We start from the raw sequence: 16,349 nt of genomic DNA, 5'->3' as shown, positions 1-16,349 counted from the left end.
TTTTCCAGAGCAATCAGGCTCCACAGGTGTGTTTAACCTCTTCCACCAATGAGGTTGAAGGTGTAATCAGCCTGTTCTTGAAGCAGCCATTTTGAAAAATCATACGTTAGTGTGGCCCTGCTCATTCTGGTGAGGGCGTGGCTTAATCTACCCCAATCAGGGTTAAATTTAACATCAATGTTAAAAACACTCTGAGTTGACAACTTTAATTTGTCAAAGGTAACACAGGCAATGTTATTTTATAGCAATGTGGCGTTAATACAACACCAACACTTTCTATTTAACACTGCCCCTGAAATTTTAACACGCCTATATTTGCTGTGCGTGTTTTCTGCAGTGCAGTAATGCTTGAAAAAGAAAGCTCTAAAGTACTTCAGAATACCCAGAGTTCTTGTCAGTTTACATGTAAATGTTAATAAAAGACTGCGTTTGGCCATTGTTCAGGCATCAAGCAGTATGTCTTGAGTTAAAATGTAGTAAATGCCCCATCAATAATGTAAAACCTAAGTGAAATTGCTCTGTTGTCACTTACTATAAAGTGTTACTGCATGGCTATGCAATCAAAAATGTGACCATGAATTAAGATGACATTGAGCCTTGTGCAATTTATTTATATTTTTGTAGATATTGTTTAGATTTAGTGTATCCTTAAAATAGAGCAGTTGGGTGTTTCAGCTCAATATTCTGTGTAGGCCAATGATGTGTGCTATACAGATGAATTTTAAAATGTTTTTGTACTAAATGTCTGTGCTAACATTGTCTGTGTTGCATTTTATGGTATCTGTATGTTCCTAATGTTGGAAATTAGCCTTAGGCTATAATCTGGCATATTTACATTTTTAAAAAAAAGTTCATTAATATGCATTGTTCCTCATTTTCTTAAATAGATACATAAATAAATAAATAAATGTACTGTAGCAAAGGCAAAGTGCAGTACAGCCTATAAAACTGCCAATTTTGCCTGAATGTACTCGAAATACACTTCACTTTAACCCAGTGTTTTTCAACCTTGAGGTCACAACCCCTCTTGGGGTCACCTGGAATTCAAATGGGGTCACCTGAAATTTCTAGTAATTGATAAAAAAATTACTAATCAAAAATATTGTTTTAATGATTCAATATATATTTCATTTTAATTAAAACGCCACAAAATTTTCCTAATGAAAATCAAGTTAAAATAAAATGCAGGATATAATATGTGAGAGGGCATATCTTGATTGACCCGATCATGTGACTGCGTGTGTCTTTTAAATGTTCATTGTGGTAGTTTTCAGATGCTGCATCTCTTCCATAATTCATAGTTTGAGTTATTGTTTGTTCAGTATTAATTGTCAGCCTTGTAAATATAAGCTGGACTGACTGTACATATCCTGTTCAAGGAAAATAAAATTCTCACTTTTTGCAGTAATCTACACCTGACTTTTCTGTCTCCGTCCATAGTAATATACATTATAGAGACTAAATGTCATCTAAAACTAATATTTATTTGCAACATAGTATAGCAAACTATTACATGATCAAAAACAAATTTTTGCAACAAAAAAAATTGCTGTTTTGAATGTCTCTGGTTGCCAGAAATTTGTGATGTTAAAATGGGGTCACAAGCCGGAAAAGGTTGGGAACCACTGGTTCATCCAAATAGATCATGCACTTGGAAGTTGAATATAATTTAACCCTTTCATGCATGAATTATGACAACTTTAATCAATAATTTTTTTCATGATGTTTTTATTCCTCTTTAGGCATTAAAAAACAATGCAATTGCAAAAAAAACCCAAAACATTTATGAACCTATTTTTCATGGAGTTGCAAAAATGTCCACTCAGCTGGACACCACACATTTAATTTTTGAAGCAAATAAATATGTATTTACTGATATACTGTGTGAAAACATTTTTAATGCTGCTAATCTGATGTTTTGTCACATTTTAACGCACTCTAATACTAGTTACTCTAACACTCCACTTGATGAAAATAATATGTAAAAAAAAACCCAAACAAACACCTTTTTGTTAAAAAAAAAACAAACCTGTTAATTACAGTCTAATAATGAAACTATATCAAGCAATTTTTTTTACACTTAAACTTATCACTGCAGATTAGGTTTATAAAGAACAGCAAATTTACAATAACAGTATGAATTGCAGTGTATAGGACGATGCATAAGTGTCCACTGTGTTGGCTGATATGGAACTAAAACAGCGAAATTAATGAATATACAAAAGAACTGCTGTAGAATAGCTGTCCACTGTAGTGACCTCCATGCATGAAAGGGTTAAAGCTCAGGCTTGGTGAAAGAAAAACACAAAAACCAGTTTTTCTCAGTTTGACATTTTTGCAGACACTGTGCTTTGGCTTTGTAGGGCAGTTCTTGAATTTTTTGCATTTCATATTTGTTTCTCATGTTTATGTTTACTGTCCACAAATCATGACTGTCTCTTTCTTATCTCTGTCAGGCCTAAAAATATGTGATGGGTTAAATGATGGTGCAAAGATAGATAAGACATGATTCGGGAAATAGGTTAGATATGAGTGATAACAGACAAAGAAACAAATCTGTGATGGCTTGCACAATCAACTCATCTGACAACATACATGTATGAGCAGCCACTGGCATTGTGCCACAGAGTTGGTCTCTGTCCACAGCAAAACAGAAGTATATTTGTGTTTTCTGGAATAATTCCATTTCATTAAATTTCACTTTTATTGTACATAATAGGGGACAAAATCCACAGACCTCAGTGTAAATTAGAGATTTTAAAATTATATTCAGGAAGAATATTTTCAGCAGGAAACACATCTTTCACTGTTCAGGCATGAACTATTGGAAGTTGAAAGACAGACAGGAAAAACACAGGTAGTGATAACACATCTAGTCAGTGTGTTTAGATGGTGAAACAAGTGGGCGATACAGACATAACAACTCATTGCGTTATGTTGTCTGAAATGAGACATTCAAGTTCAACAGGGACATCTAGTGGACATAATCTGTCAGTGCAGATACATCAAAAACCCTCAACACTACAGCAGCCAGTTTGCTGGATGCCAACTATTACCAGTTTTTATTTAGTTTTGTAATAATACGCTAGCTGCAAAATTTGTTTTCTTCACTGTTCTCATCCAAGTGAACGAAATCAGATCTAACATATCCCAAATATACATTACTAATCATTAAAATCCTCAGACTAATAGATTACCATTTACTTATTTTCATGCAATTCTTTTTTTTTTTTTTTAAATAAAAATGAATAGGTATTGAGATATTTTGGCTTGAACAGCACCACATCAGCAAATGTTACCAGGTTTGCAAAAGGGCCCCAAATTTTGTGACAAATGGTATAGTTGTTTAAAGTTGTTTTTTTTTTTTTTTTTTTGCATAAAATAGTAAATATACTGTGCATTCTGTTTCTTTCGGTAAGTGAGATGTGTGCATTAAAAGCTAAAAACAGTGTTTGATAGAAGAAGGAAAAAGTTTAAAAGAACACATTTTTGATGATAAGTTTCTTTGTGAGTTACATCTGAGGTTCCTTAGTGCAGAGTTTCTCAAACTGTGGGGTGGGCCCCCCAGGGGAGGTGTGAAGACTTGCCAGGGGGCGCATGGGATCACTCCTGGGTGTTTTTTTTTTTTTTCTCCAGGTTAGCACATGTAGCAGGTAGAACTAATGTTTTAGTGTTGGAGCACCCTGGGCTCATTTTAGGGATGTACAACAAACAAATCTACTGCCGTGGTGATCTGTCACAAGACTAAACAAAGAGTTTAGGTTTGGAGAATGGACAAGGATTTACTGCAATGTTTCTGTTTTTGCATAGTTTATACAGTTTGCACTTTAATGTTCTGAGATGTGCAATGTAAATGGGCTCATTGCAGCCACTGATATTGTTAAAATCTTTATCAAAATTAGTTTGTTCTAAAAAAAAAAGTTACTTTTTTGTCATATTTATAAGATAATTGCACATTTCCTATTTTTATTTGGAAAAATATTACCTCAGGGAGCAGTCTGGTTGAGTTTATTTGTATTATTCAAGCAAAAATCTAAGTTATTTTTAATTTGCACAACAAATTATTCAAGGAAAAGCAAAAAGTATGTTTAAGATATTGATGTTTCTTTCAATAAAAGTTGTAATTGCACCGCTGTTGCAATGTTGTTGGGGTTGAGGGGGACCGGGAGATTTTTCGTCCTCCAAAGGGGGGCCCGACAGAAAGAGATTGAGAACCCCTGCCTCAGTGTATCATAATGTGCAGTAAGTTGAATGTCCACTAGGGGCCAGTCAATCCCCATTGACCCCCATACTGAAGTGTCCAGCGTTACAGTAGAAATTAACACGTCTAGGCTACACCTTTGTACAAAAATGTTTTTGGTCCCTGTAGTTAATTTTCCTTTATGTGACAACTGTAGGAAGTGAATTTTGATATAATCCACCGATGTAAATTATCCAAAGCCAAAATGTTTAGCGTAACTGAGTGTCCTACGCTGTGACTGACCATTAGCATTAGCATTAGCTTGGCTGCTGAACATCTGGAGACCTTGTTTATTGGATAAAACTTTTTCTTTGTTTTTTCCATGACCGATAGCTCTGTTGTGGTTGTGTTTAAGGAGTTATACTAACAAGACCATCAGAGGATTCTGTTACGAGACAGTTATTGGGTTTAAATTAAATTGTACTTAACACAATTACTGGAATGAATTAGCTGCATTAGCTAGTTATAGCATTGAAATATATGGTCTTTCAGCTAATCTGCTAATTAGCTCAAGTGTGTTTAGAAATGTCATGACTTTGACATTACTGTTATCCAACACAATGGTTGTGTATATTTTTATTTAATTTATTAATTCATTCTTTATCCATTTCATTTATTGTATATTTACTAAGCCGCTGAAATTACATGATGGTGTTTCTTATTACACTCTTAGTGTCATTGACGTTTTCAGTCATTTCTTTTTTCACCCCGTGGTCTTCAACTCCATCCTTATGTTTCCATAAAACCAACATGCTGCACATCTCCAAGTGTCAAAACAGTAGTTGACAAACTAATAGGTGATGTCAGGGAGGGTTTGTCCAGTATTTAGAAACATAGAGATAGAGACATTCTCTGGGTGTAAAAACCGTCTTTGGTCTACTGTTAGGTTTGGAGACAAGGATATAATCTGTATCTAGTTTGTCTGTTTTACTAATAAAATAAGATCTGACTTTTCCTTTTTTTAAACAGTCTATATGCATATCAAATGCATAAAATCCAAGTGATGAGTACACAGTCCAAAGTTCTGTTTGTTTTTATTCATTTCTACAGGCTGACAAAAAGTACAGAATTATATGCACAATTCTGTGAAATATGTAGGATGAACCATTCACATGCAGATACATTTCCTTTTTCTCCACTCTCCTCTACACACTCACGTCATTTCTTGACATTTCTCGGCTTTTTTATCGGTGTAATAACTTTTACTTCAAAGCTTTTTGGCACCTTTTGCTTTTTTGCTCGACTGCAAAGAAAAAAAGTTTGAGTTCGAAGGTGATAATGCTGGTCAAAGGGAAATCCAAAGTCCTGAGCAGTCGTGGTCTGGTATCTAATAGGGGATTGGTCCGTAGTAGGCAGTGTAGGCAGCGATGATTCCACTCACATCCATCATGTGTTCACAAGCTAGGTTGGCCTCACATACTTCTCTGAGGCTGAAAGGAGGCACAGAAAGATGAAACGCCGCTGACAGGCAACACATACAACACTGTAGATGCTATTTCATTCTGACATGTCATGGTTTATAGTAGAGAAGATGTGTCATACCTCTCCAGTTGGAACTGGGTTAAGTATCCTGCTGCTCTCTTCTGTCTCACCACAGTGGAGGCTTCGTCCTGCTCCACAAACAAACCTGCAAACCAAACACATTGACAAAACTGTGGCATACAGCACTGTGTGACAAACATTTCATATGTCTGTATATGCTGAAAAAGACAAGAGTGGGCTGTCAAGAGATGCTGCAGATGTTTTGGTGATCTGATAATCCTGATGTTGAATGAAATACAACTGATGACGAAATATGACTAAAACAGAATTTATTCAATTACAGAAAGAAAGAAATGTATACAGTGCTGACAGAAGCACAAATATAACATTGATAATATACCACTACAAGTCTGTTTTAAGTCCAAACATTACTGAAGTAAAAGTATGTTAGTATTATAAGAAAATGTACTTAAAGTATGTAGGTAAGTAATCACTGCGGAGTAAAACTTTTTTTTTTTCTAAATATGGTGCTTTGGATTCATTTTACTGTAGCATTAAAATATTTCATGTAGACAGACATATCCAAATCAAATCTATTAATAATGGATTTGTAAAAAAAAAAAATCGTAAAAATGAACTTTAAGGCATTAAGGCATTCATTTTCTATTGTATGTTTTCTTTGCCTAACTTAAACCTACTGTTGTGTTTTGATGTGTAGTTTAATGTACAGGAGTGCATCATATTCTGTAAGATCATCATACATCTAGAGAACTGGATGAAAAGTCAACTTTTTATGACTTCAAACCCATTTTTGAGGCCAAATAATCCAAGAGTCTTTTGAGGAGTTTATTTTGCAGGACAGGAACACTCACAATAATTTGTCAGTTTTTCGTTAAAATTAGAAAAATCAATACATCTGGAGATCCAATATATGTTTTTCACTGGACAGCAAAGGGATGAAGAAGTATAATCTGAAAAGGAACTGAAGCTGTGAGACAAATGTAGTCGAGTAAAAAGTACCATATTCTCCTTTAAAATGTAGTGAAGTAGAGAGATAAAGTTACATAACACAGAAATACTCAAGTAAAGTACAAGTACATTAAATTTGTACTTAGATAAGGCTATTCATCACTTCATTATTTATATTTGTGTGAGACTGATTTAATATGTAAAATCCTTTCATTGATGTAACAGAATAATAAAGATCGTAAAACTGAACAAACATCTTACCCTCCTGATCAGGGTTGACATCCACAGTCTGGGGGCCGGCGTCTTCAAACACATGGATCAAATTAGAATATGTACTTTAACAAGAAAGTCAGTCCAGAAAATGATTTATTGAAACTGAATAAATTATTTGACTTTCAAAGTTGTAGAAGCTTCAAAACCTTTCAGATTAGACATAATTCATTATGAAGATGAAATAATATTTTATGAAATCACTCTGACTTTAACTGAAAGTTTTTTCAGCACATGAACAGTGGATAAACCTTACCTGAAGTCAGACAGATGACAGCCAGGGAGCAGAGAACCAGGACAACCAGAGTCTTCATGATTCAGCTTGTTTCTTCAGGCGACAGGACAGAGTGGACTTTGGTCTCTCTATTCTCTCTCACTTACACATTTCTACATAAATACACACTTGGTTTATAGATGCGGCCCTCACTATAACATGGATATGTGATTGGTTAGAGCATCGTGTGTCACACACCCACAGAGATGCAGCACACACACCTCCACAAAAGGCATGTATAGAAAAACACATGATACACCGAGCAAAATGTTTTTACTTAAATGGTCAAACACAAAGAAGGATCCACCATTTGGAAGCAGAGTCCAAATAGTGGGTATTTGTTTTAAAGAGTAGGTGATGAAAAAAATATATGTGGGTGGCTTAAAACCACCCACATTGTAGATATCAGCCTCTGAAAGAGACGTCAGTGACAACTGTTTTACACCTTGTTTTGTTTTTTCAAAGCACCTGCAGGAATCCAACTTGTTTTATTTAAAAAAAGAAAAAAAGCTCATGTGAACATCTTTTAAGTTTTTTTTTTGTTTGTTTGTTTTACACAGATGGAAGTAGGAAAAAACACACTGCATTCTTAACCCTTTATTGGGCAAGTAACTATTTTTGGTAATCTCCACATAAATTACAAGATAGTGACAGCAACAGTTACAGGTACAGTGAGGACAGTGAGGCTACAATCTCAGGTCCAATGTAGTCTACAGGATCTGTAAGGTCCACCTCTGCATGAGCAGTGAGTGTACCTGCTTTGTTAGGTACCATGAAGTAATGGTACTAATGTAAGGAATGATGTTCAAAGGGATAATGTGTGTGATGACAGGTGTCTGGATCAGCATTTGTGTTGTTGTAATGTTCTGAAAGTTATGTTCTTTTTACCTTACATGTGTTTTTCTTGTATTTTTTGTATATACTTCTTGGATTTACTTTATTTTTATTTTTTTTGCCACTTATGGGTAAGGAACCAAATATGGTTACTTCATTTACCTTGATTTTCCACGTAATAAAACATTTTTAAAAATTTCACAAAAGTAATAAATTCTTCTTTTGTCCTCCAAAAACACGCTAAGGTTGAAATTTTGAATTTCAGAGTTCTATGAGTACCCTATAAAGGGTTAAACACTTGATGTAAATCATGACATTTAGCTGAAAATAAAACAAAGATCAGTCAACTTACACCTGGATAGACTGTGGTAAAAAGTTTTACTGCAATGTTAGAAATGCAGTGACGACTGCCAGCCTGTGGAGGTCAGGGTTTCATCACACAAACACACACTTACTTACATGTAGGTCACTAAGTGCATGCCGCAGAAAGACCATGTAATGCAAACTGAAGGGGGCAAACCACCATCCCACATTATGAGACATTCTGAATTCGTGGACTTTGTTTTTTATTACAAACCACTGTGATTTCCTACATAAAGACAGCAACATTTAGAAACACAAACTCTTTGTGTATTTGAAGATTTGTAGAAGGGTAATTTGAACTGTGCACAGAGAACAAAATAAGTGAGTGGTTTTCCAATAAAGCTGCAGAGAACTGCTCATACAAGTCATGTAATGTGAACTAAAACACAACCTTCCACCAGGAGCATTTATTTTTCACATTTAACTGTTTTAGTGGGAGAAAAGTGCTGCTGTTGGTGTTACAATAAATGATTGTAAGGATTTTAACTGCAAGATAAAGCATATAGAGAAACCATGGCTTAATGTCTACAAAACTATGAAAGTGGTTTTTATATTTCTTTTTTTGCTGCTCTTCTTCTTCTTCTTCTGCTTTTTTTCAGTGGATATTTAGATTCTGGCAGTGTTATCTGGGGTGTAATTTCACTGTCTGGGTCAGTGCTGGTCACTTGTCTCATTTCAGGACCAGACTTCAAGGTTTCAGTCTCAGGACAGCTTTAATTGTGCGCATTTGTGGCCTTGTGGCAACACAGAAAAACAAACGTCCAGTATGATATGTTGACATCTACTGACCTGCCTTTGTTTTGATGGCAGCCTGCAGCAAGTGAAGACGATACTGAAGACGCATTTGGTGCATTGCAGAGATGCTTCTAGAGATTTAAAGAAATGGGATCTTCCCTTCACATAATGTAATCATTAGCCTTAGTGTACTTGGAGTTACATGCGTCCTGGTTTAACCTCTCAACAAGCATGGATAAAAAAAGTGAATTTCTAACTTGAACCTTTATGTCAATCTCCTAAAACAAACTGGTAAAAGGTTCATCTAAAACACATTAAAACATTTTTGAGCATTAAACCCTACAGACACCGCAGACAAAACACTGAACCCTGTCATGTGGCAACAAATGGCAACAACAGAATTAAGACAAAACCCAGTAAAGGGAGTTTTATTTTTTCTTTTCAAAGCAGTGGAAATAATCACTGGCAGCAGTGCAGACCTGTGATAGATGGCTGCAAAACATATGAAATGTTTCGTGGATAGTGAGCAAAACAGAGTCATTTTCATTCAAGCATATCACATAAAGCTCATAAATGCTGGGAAGGTGTGATAATAGTGGATAAATGTTATCCTGGGATTACACAAGAGATGGGCCATGAATTTCTACACATGTCTAATGATAGGTTGATCTGAGCCACGGTGAATTCCTTTGTGTTTATAAAATGAGTTTTCATCTAGGATTATCATATAATGTCCACAAAGACAGTTACATAAATTATCTTAAAAAAATCATAGTACATGGAATAAAAGTAAGACAAGGGGAATTGTTACACGTTGACAGAGATTCTTTTGGTCTAGTATCGGCGAGTTACAGCTGGTCTCTGGGGCTGAGTTCGGGCGCCGAAGTATCTCTGGTAGGCCTGCTGATAGCCATGGCGGTAGGCGTAGAAGCGGCAAGGCGAGTAGTCCTCACAGGTCTCTGCACGCCTCTCTGCTGGGGACTTTATCGGCCTGGACAAGAGGGTAGGGAGAGATCAGATGAAAAAAGACAGACAGAGATAGTTAGAGAGAAGGAGAAGTGTCACAACAGCCAGTGGTTTGTGTTTTTTTTCTCTTCCATTTATTTTGGATCATTGCAGCTGCAGGCTGTGTGTTTGTTCCAAACATATGCACGTGTTTAATAGTCTAATAAAGATTTGTTGTAATTATCTACAGTATTGTTCTTGTGTGCATAACCTTGTGTGCGTGTGCCTGTTTCTGTGGGTTTGTGGTTTCCCATATGTGCTTTTGTATGAGATATAAAAACAGGATTATATGAATGTGCGTGTCTGTGGTTGTGTTTTACCTCATGAGGCTGTGATAGTTGAATCCGTTCCCTCTGGGTGGGTTGAATACGTTGCCCCTCTGTGGTGTGATGAAGGAGTTGGCACGGTTTGGAGGCACAAATAAATCTGGAACCATAAAACTTTACTCGACCAAAATATCTATTTTAATCAGGTCAGGCATGCCCATCATGCAGCTTATCTGGGTGAAATAAATTGGGTTTGTTAGTAAGGGGTGAAATCATGATTATACACATTTGTACAGTGTAACAGTATGTGTCATATTAGTAAGGACTGCATGCATGTTTTTCCATGAACAAGAAACGACATTTAATCACCTTCAATGGATTCTGTGCTTTCATGAGACTCTACGGGAAAAACATGGAATCGGGTTAATCATAAATGATGGATCTGTGCCTGAATCTGCTACATTACAGGTTATAAATAGATAACAGCTGCTGAATGACAGAAAAGTGAGGATGCCGGTGGTGTGAGGGGAGTGTTGTGTACCATAGCAGACGCAGAGAGAGACCGCAGCACACACTGCCAGAAACTGAAGAAGGCTCCTCATCCTGCGGCTTGTTTATCTGTCTGTCTGCTGCAAAAGAGGAGACATGTGTTGCAGTGAGTCATGTCAGTGCCAAAGTAAGAGAAAGACAGTGTGAGAGATAGTGGAGAGATGTTGGCTCAGGTTTTAAACCTGTGGGTAAACAGCAAAGAACCACAACCAGGGATAGACGGATGAATGAAGTGGCAAACTTTCTATATCTGTGCCTGTGGTTTCTGCATGTGACGGCTAAAACCAGTCAAAGAAACAAGTGATATAAAATATTCCTTAGATATATGTTATTTTTGCCAGACTGCACAGAGCTCACTGCAAAATTTATGTGTGAGACCAACCTAAACCAAAGCTGTATATTCATAAGAGCTCCACCTGGGGTAAATAAGAGTGGATGTGTTGGAAGGTCTCACAGTGAGTCATTCCAAAAGCAGCAGTGAGAAGCTCTGGTCCTAATATGTTTAAGTGTAACACATGGAGGCCAGTAGCGGTCACAGAGAAACAGGTATTTTCATTTTGTACTTGCATGCACATAGCATTGACACAAACATATGCACTGGAGCGCACACAGTCCTGACCGACGGTAAGGTGTGTGACACCTGTACAAACAGCAAAGGCAGATGTCAAACTTCAGCAACACTCTCTATCTCTACCTCTCTCTCTCTCTCTCTCTCTCTCACCCACACACACACATACACACACACACACACACATAAGCACACATGTCGTATTCACGTGGCTGCACTGCAGAAAAGCTTTCATCCCCATCTTCTGTTTGTGGGATTTGGATGGGATTCTTTTTCAGCAGCCCTCCCTTTTCACTGTCAATAGCAGCTTTCATTATACATAAAACACACACACACACCTAAACACACACACATAAACCCACTGGCACGGTCGCATGCAGTGCGCTCATAACATCAAACCCTCAGGCGTATCTTGGCATCAGTCAAACCCAGACTCACAGTGGGCACTGAAACAGCAAGCCTGGGGCCCAAAAGTTCAAAAAGCAACTTCCAAACACTGGCAAGGATGGCTAGACATATGTGTGTGTGCGTGTGTGTGCGCGCGCATGCATGCGCGTCTACGAGGGAGAGTGTGTATGTATGTGTATGTGTGTGTCAAGTGCTGACAACAGTGTCTGCAAAGTTTTATGCCTCTCTGAGTCTTGGTGGGGGTCTTAGTGGGTTCTTTCCTGCAGGCAGAATGTGCCCACCTCATTGGAAAAAACCACTGCTATGATGCTAGACACACACACACACACACACACACACAAACACACACACACACACACACACACACACCACCAATCTGAGCATAAGCATGAAATACTCTTTACATAAACAGGCTTCTGTAGGCCTACTGTGTAAAGGAGGGAATGACAATCACACATATTAAAAATGTCTTCAAACAAGAAGTATGTGTTTAGCTTAAAAAGTAAAGTTTGATTAACATAAAGTCTTTTATAACTTTAACTTGCCATTAGTTTTAAGAGATTATTTGCCAATATGTACTTACCGTAAAGATAATTATGAAGTGCGAAGTCTTGTAAATATCTCTCTGTGAGTGTTCTCCTGAGGAATATATCCTAATTCCTCACAGCAAGGCTTTTATACATACACCTCTTCTCCCCCCCACCCCTTCATTACACCCCCCCTGACTCCCACCCCCACCCCAACTGCTACCTCCCCTTAGCCCTCGCCCTCTCTCCTCCCCTCTATGTCTATCAGGCCTCTTTTCCACCATTTAATCAGACCAGTATTAGCTCAGTCTCTCCCAAACTCCCACGCTTTTATAAAAAAAAAAAAAAAAATACACGAAAAGGCGGACAAGACGAAGAGAAAAAAAAAATACAACAGAGGTAAACAGAGAGACAGGAGGGTGAGGGAAGACTGGTACGTCCAACCTGTTTCATAGCAGGTACATGATAATATTCACTGCTGTTTGCCAGCATGGCAAACAGATATGAAAAGAGCATCAGACACAACATGGACTGATTTCACTTTCTGGCCCACACGTGTCTGTGGAAAAGCATGTAGTGGAATGTTTGGAACAAAAAGAAAGGATATTTTGGAAAAAAAATAGTTTCATGAATGGAAGATATTGACACGTAAAGGTTATGACCTCTGTGTTTTTCTCGATGAAACGTGCAATTTCAAGTTTTTAGCTCGTACCTGAACGGAACAACATCTCTATGGTGTATATTGCAAAGTTACATAACATTGCTTTTCACTCAGTCAGTACACTCTACTCTGTGACTAGTCTTGTGAAAGCAGACCCTCGCCAACTGTAAACAAACCAGAATAGGACGACAGACTATGCCAGCAGTCAGCAGACAGACAGATCAACATTAAGACTGAGGTAAAGATGGAGATAAAATTGTCCAGGAGATAAGAGAAGGAGGAATTCATGACTCAGAGGGAAACGGAGCAGAGAGAAAGCACATGTTGTTGTGTTGGATGTTTTGGCGCTGGGGCTGCAGACCTATTGATGTGGTCATGCATATTTAGACTGTTAACTCAGGAACCACTGGTATAGATATATTAAATGTCCCATTTCCTCAGGCAGATGCCAACATAAGAGGAGGAAGGAAAAAAATGAATGAAGGATTGCTTTGTCAGAGACTTAAAAGATGCTTTTGTTGGTTGAGTGGATTTGTGAATTGACTACTTTATTTAAGCTGCGTGAATTTGCTCCTAAATTTGACAGAAGACGAAAACAGAGTGGGTGAATGAGAGACGATGGAGAGGGTGATTGCATGGAAAAAAATGCTAATTTCTTGTGCCCTTCTCCTGCCAGTGTTTTCTCTCTTACTTAAGCCTTCTATACTCATCTGTAAAGTTTTATTTTTGCTTTTCTCTTTATGTATTCTCCCCTCTCTTAACCTCACTTCCTTTTCCTTTTCACTCCCTATTATGCAGTAGTAGAAGTACTTATGAAAAGCAAGTTATGCTTTCAAAACCGGACTTAGCTAAATATATATCAATATTAACAGCAAAATGTACAAATGTAAAATCAGAGGTGCTGGAGCCTATTCCAGGTACAAATGTACCATGTAAATTCAGTGTGCAGTGAAACCCCAGTTAGTGTTTTATTATTATAAATGATGTTTTTGGATTCATTTTACAGCTGCATTAACACACTATTGTACAAACTATTGTGTAGTTTAATCTATGATGATGCATCATGTTATGTAAGATCATTGTATGTTTGTAGCATTACACACATTTTTCATGTGCTCAATAAAAACAGGCTTGAAAGCAGATAAAACTGTTAGAGTAACTGCAATTCTAAAAAAGTTGGGACGTTGTGTACAATAGAATACAAAATAAATACATAAGGAAATTATTTGCTAATCTCATAAGCACATATATTCACAGTAAAACAAATAAGGTAATGACTTGAATGTAGTGGCACAACTATTGTCCAAAAAGTTGAGAACGGAGCCATGTTTACTCTGTAACAACAACAGTCAATGAACACAATTTTGTCCCCATATTGTCTGATGTAGGACTCTGTAGCTGCTCAACAGCGATTGGTCTTTTTCATATTTTTTAATTTGTGATGCTCCAAATGTTTTCTCTTAGTGAAAGGTTTGGACTGAAAGCAGCACTTGGCCATTTTCTATTACAACACCATAATGTTGTAAAAATGTATAATGAGGTTTAACATTGTCTCTGTGAAATATGCAAAGCCTTCCCTGAAAAAGACACTTGATCGGGACCGTATGTTGCTCTAAAACATACTGATGTAGAAGCCTTGCACAAGAGCAATAATGCTCCTGCATACCACGAGAGATGCATGTGATGTCCATAGTGTGCAAAAACATCTTTCCACTTTACTTCAGTCCACTTTAAATGAACTCTGGCTTGGCGTGGAGACAGGAGAGTTTCTGGATCATCTTCACATATCGTTAACCTCATAGCATAATCACCTAAGTCATATTTTGGCCAAATTGTGATATCTGCATCAAATGAAGTAGTGTTTGGAGAGTAAAGTGTCACAGATATCACAGGCTAAGGATGTGGAATGCTGGACCAGCTCTATACTCTCCATCGGGTGCTCGAGGGTTCATGGGAGTTCGCCCAACTGGTCCACATGTGTTTTGTGGATTTGGAGAAGGCGTTCGACCGTGTCCCTTGTGGTATCCTGTGGGGGGTGCTCTGGGAGTATGGGGTCCGGGGCCCTCTGCTGAGGGCAGTCCGGTCCTTGTATGACCGAAGCAGGAGCCTGGTTCGCATTGCCGGCAGAAAGTCAGACCTGTTCCAGGTGCATGTTGGACTCCAGCAGGGCTGCCCTTTGTCACCGGTTCTGTTCCTAATTTTTATGGACAGAATTTCTAGGTGCAGCCAGGGGCCGGAGGGGGTCCGGTTTGGGGACCACAGGATTTCGTCTCTGCTTTTTGCAGATGACGTTGTCCTGTTGGCCTCATCGAACCTGGACCTTCAGCGTGCCCTGGGGTGGTTTGCAGCCGAGTGTGAAGCGAGCGGGATGAGGATCAGCACCTCCAAATCCGAGGCAATGGTTCTCGACCAGAAAAAGGTGGTTTGCCCTCTCCGGGTCGGTGGAGAGTCTTTGCCCCGAGTGGAGGAGTTCAAGTATCTTGGGGTCTTGTTCACGAGTGAGGGAAGGATGGAGCGTGAGATTGACAGATGGATCGGTGCAGCGTCTGCAGTGATGCAGTCGCTGTATCAGTTGGTTGTGGTGAAGAAGGAGCTAAGCCGAGAGGCGAAGCTCTCAATTTACCAGTCAATCTACATTCCTACCCTCGCCTATGGTCATGAGCTTTGGGTCATGACCGAAAGGACAAGATCCCGGATACAAGTGGTCGAAATGAGTTTCCTCCGCAGGGTGGCTGGGCGCACTCTTAGGGATAGGGTGAGGAGCTTGGTCACTAGGGAGGAGCTTGGAGTAGAGCCGCTGCTCCTCCACATCAAGAGGGGCCAGCTGAGGTGGCTCGGGGGATCGGTTTCAGCTGCCTCCTGGACGCCTCCCTGGGGAGGTGTTCCGGGCATGTCCCACCGGGAGGAGACCTCGGGGAAGACCTAGGACACGTTGGAGAAACTATGTCTCCCGGCTGGCCTGGGAACGCCTCAGGGTCTCCCTGGAAGAGCTGGAGGAGGTGTCTGGGGAGAGGGAAGTCTGGGCATCCCTGTTTAGACTGTTACCCCCGCGACCCGGCCCCGGATAAGCGGCAGACAATGGATGGATGGATGGAAGGATGTGGAATCCTTTTTCGCATGATAGAGCTTTAACCTGAATGTGTATCTGGCAATGGAAACTTCGTTCACAGACAACGATTTCTCAAAGTGATCTGGAGC

At 38.7% G+C, this 16,349-nt stretch overlaps 2 protein-coding genes across 3 annotated transcripts; both read right to left on the bottom strand.

The window, feature by feature from the left end:
* Positions 1 to 5,257: 5,257 nt before the first annotated feature.
* bglap (bone gamma-carboxyglutamate (gla) protein) lies at positions 5,258 to 7,349 on the bottom strand. The gene is made up of 4 exons (XM_030140511.1): positions 7,218 to 7,349; positions 6,953 to 6,994; positions 5,783 to 5,867; positions 5,258 to 5,670 (listed from the first exon to the last, which is right to left on the bottom strand). The coding sequence occupies exons 1-4, from the start codon at positions 7,273 to 7,275 to the stop codon at positions 5,568 to 5,570; spliced, it is 288 nt and encodes a 95-aa protein (XP_029996371.1). The 5' UTR covers positions 7,276 to 7,349; the 3' UTR covers positions 5,258 to 5,567.
* A 2,219-nt stretch (positions 7,350 to 9,568) lies between these two features.
* On the bottom strand, positions 9,569 to 12,662 carry mgp (matrix Gla protein). Of its 2 annotated transcripts, none has more exons than XM_030140507.1 (5): positions 12,547 to 12,662; positions 10,980 to 11,067; positions 10,808 to 10,837; positions 10,493 to 10,598; positions 9,569 to 10,158 (listed from the first exon to the last, which is right to left on the bottom strand). In XM_030140507.1, exons 2-5 carry the CDS (start codon positions 11,038 to 11,040, stop codon positions 10,002 to 10,004), a joined length of 354 nt encoding a protein of 117 aa, XP_029996367.1. In that variant the 5' UTR covers positions 11,041 to 11,067; positions 12,547 to 12,662; the 3' UTR covers positions 9,569 to 10,001. The 2 variants fall into 2 exon arrangements, with proteins under 2 accessions (XP_029996367.1, XP_029996368.1); XM_030140508.1 differs by having other exon boundaries at positions 10,980 to 11,064; positions 12,547 to 12,654.
* Between the last annotated feature and the right edge of the window lie 3,687 nt (positions 12,663 to 16,349).

Source organism: Sphaeramia orbicularis, chromosome 8, assembly GCF_902148855.1.
Source record: "Sphaeramia orbicularis chromosome 8, fSphaOr1.1, whole genome shotgun sequence".
Lineage (NCBI taxonomy): Eukaryota > Metazoa > Chordata > Actinopteri > Kurtiformes > Apogonidae > Sphaeramia > Sphaeramia orbicularis.
This window is presented reverse-complemented; position numbering and strand designations above follow the sequence as displayed.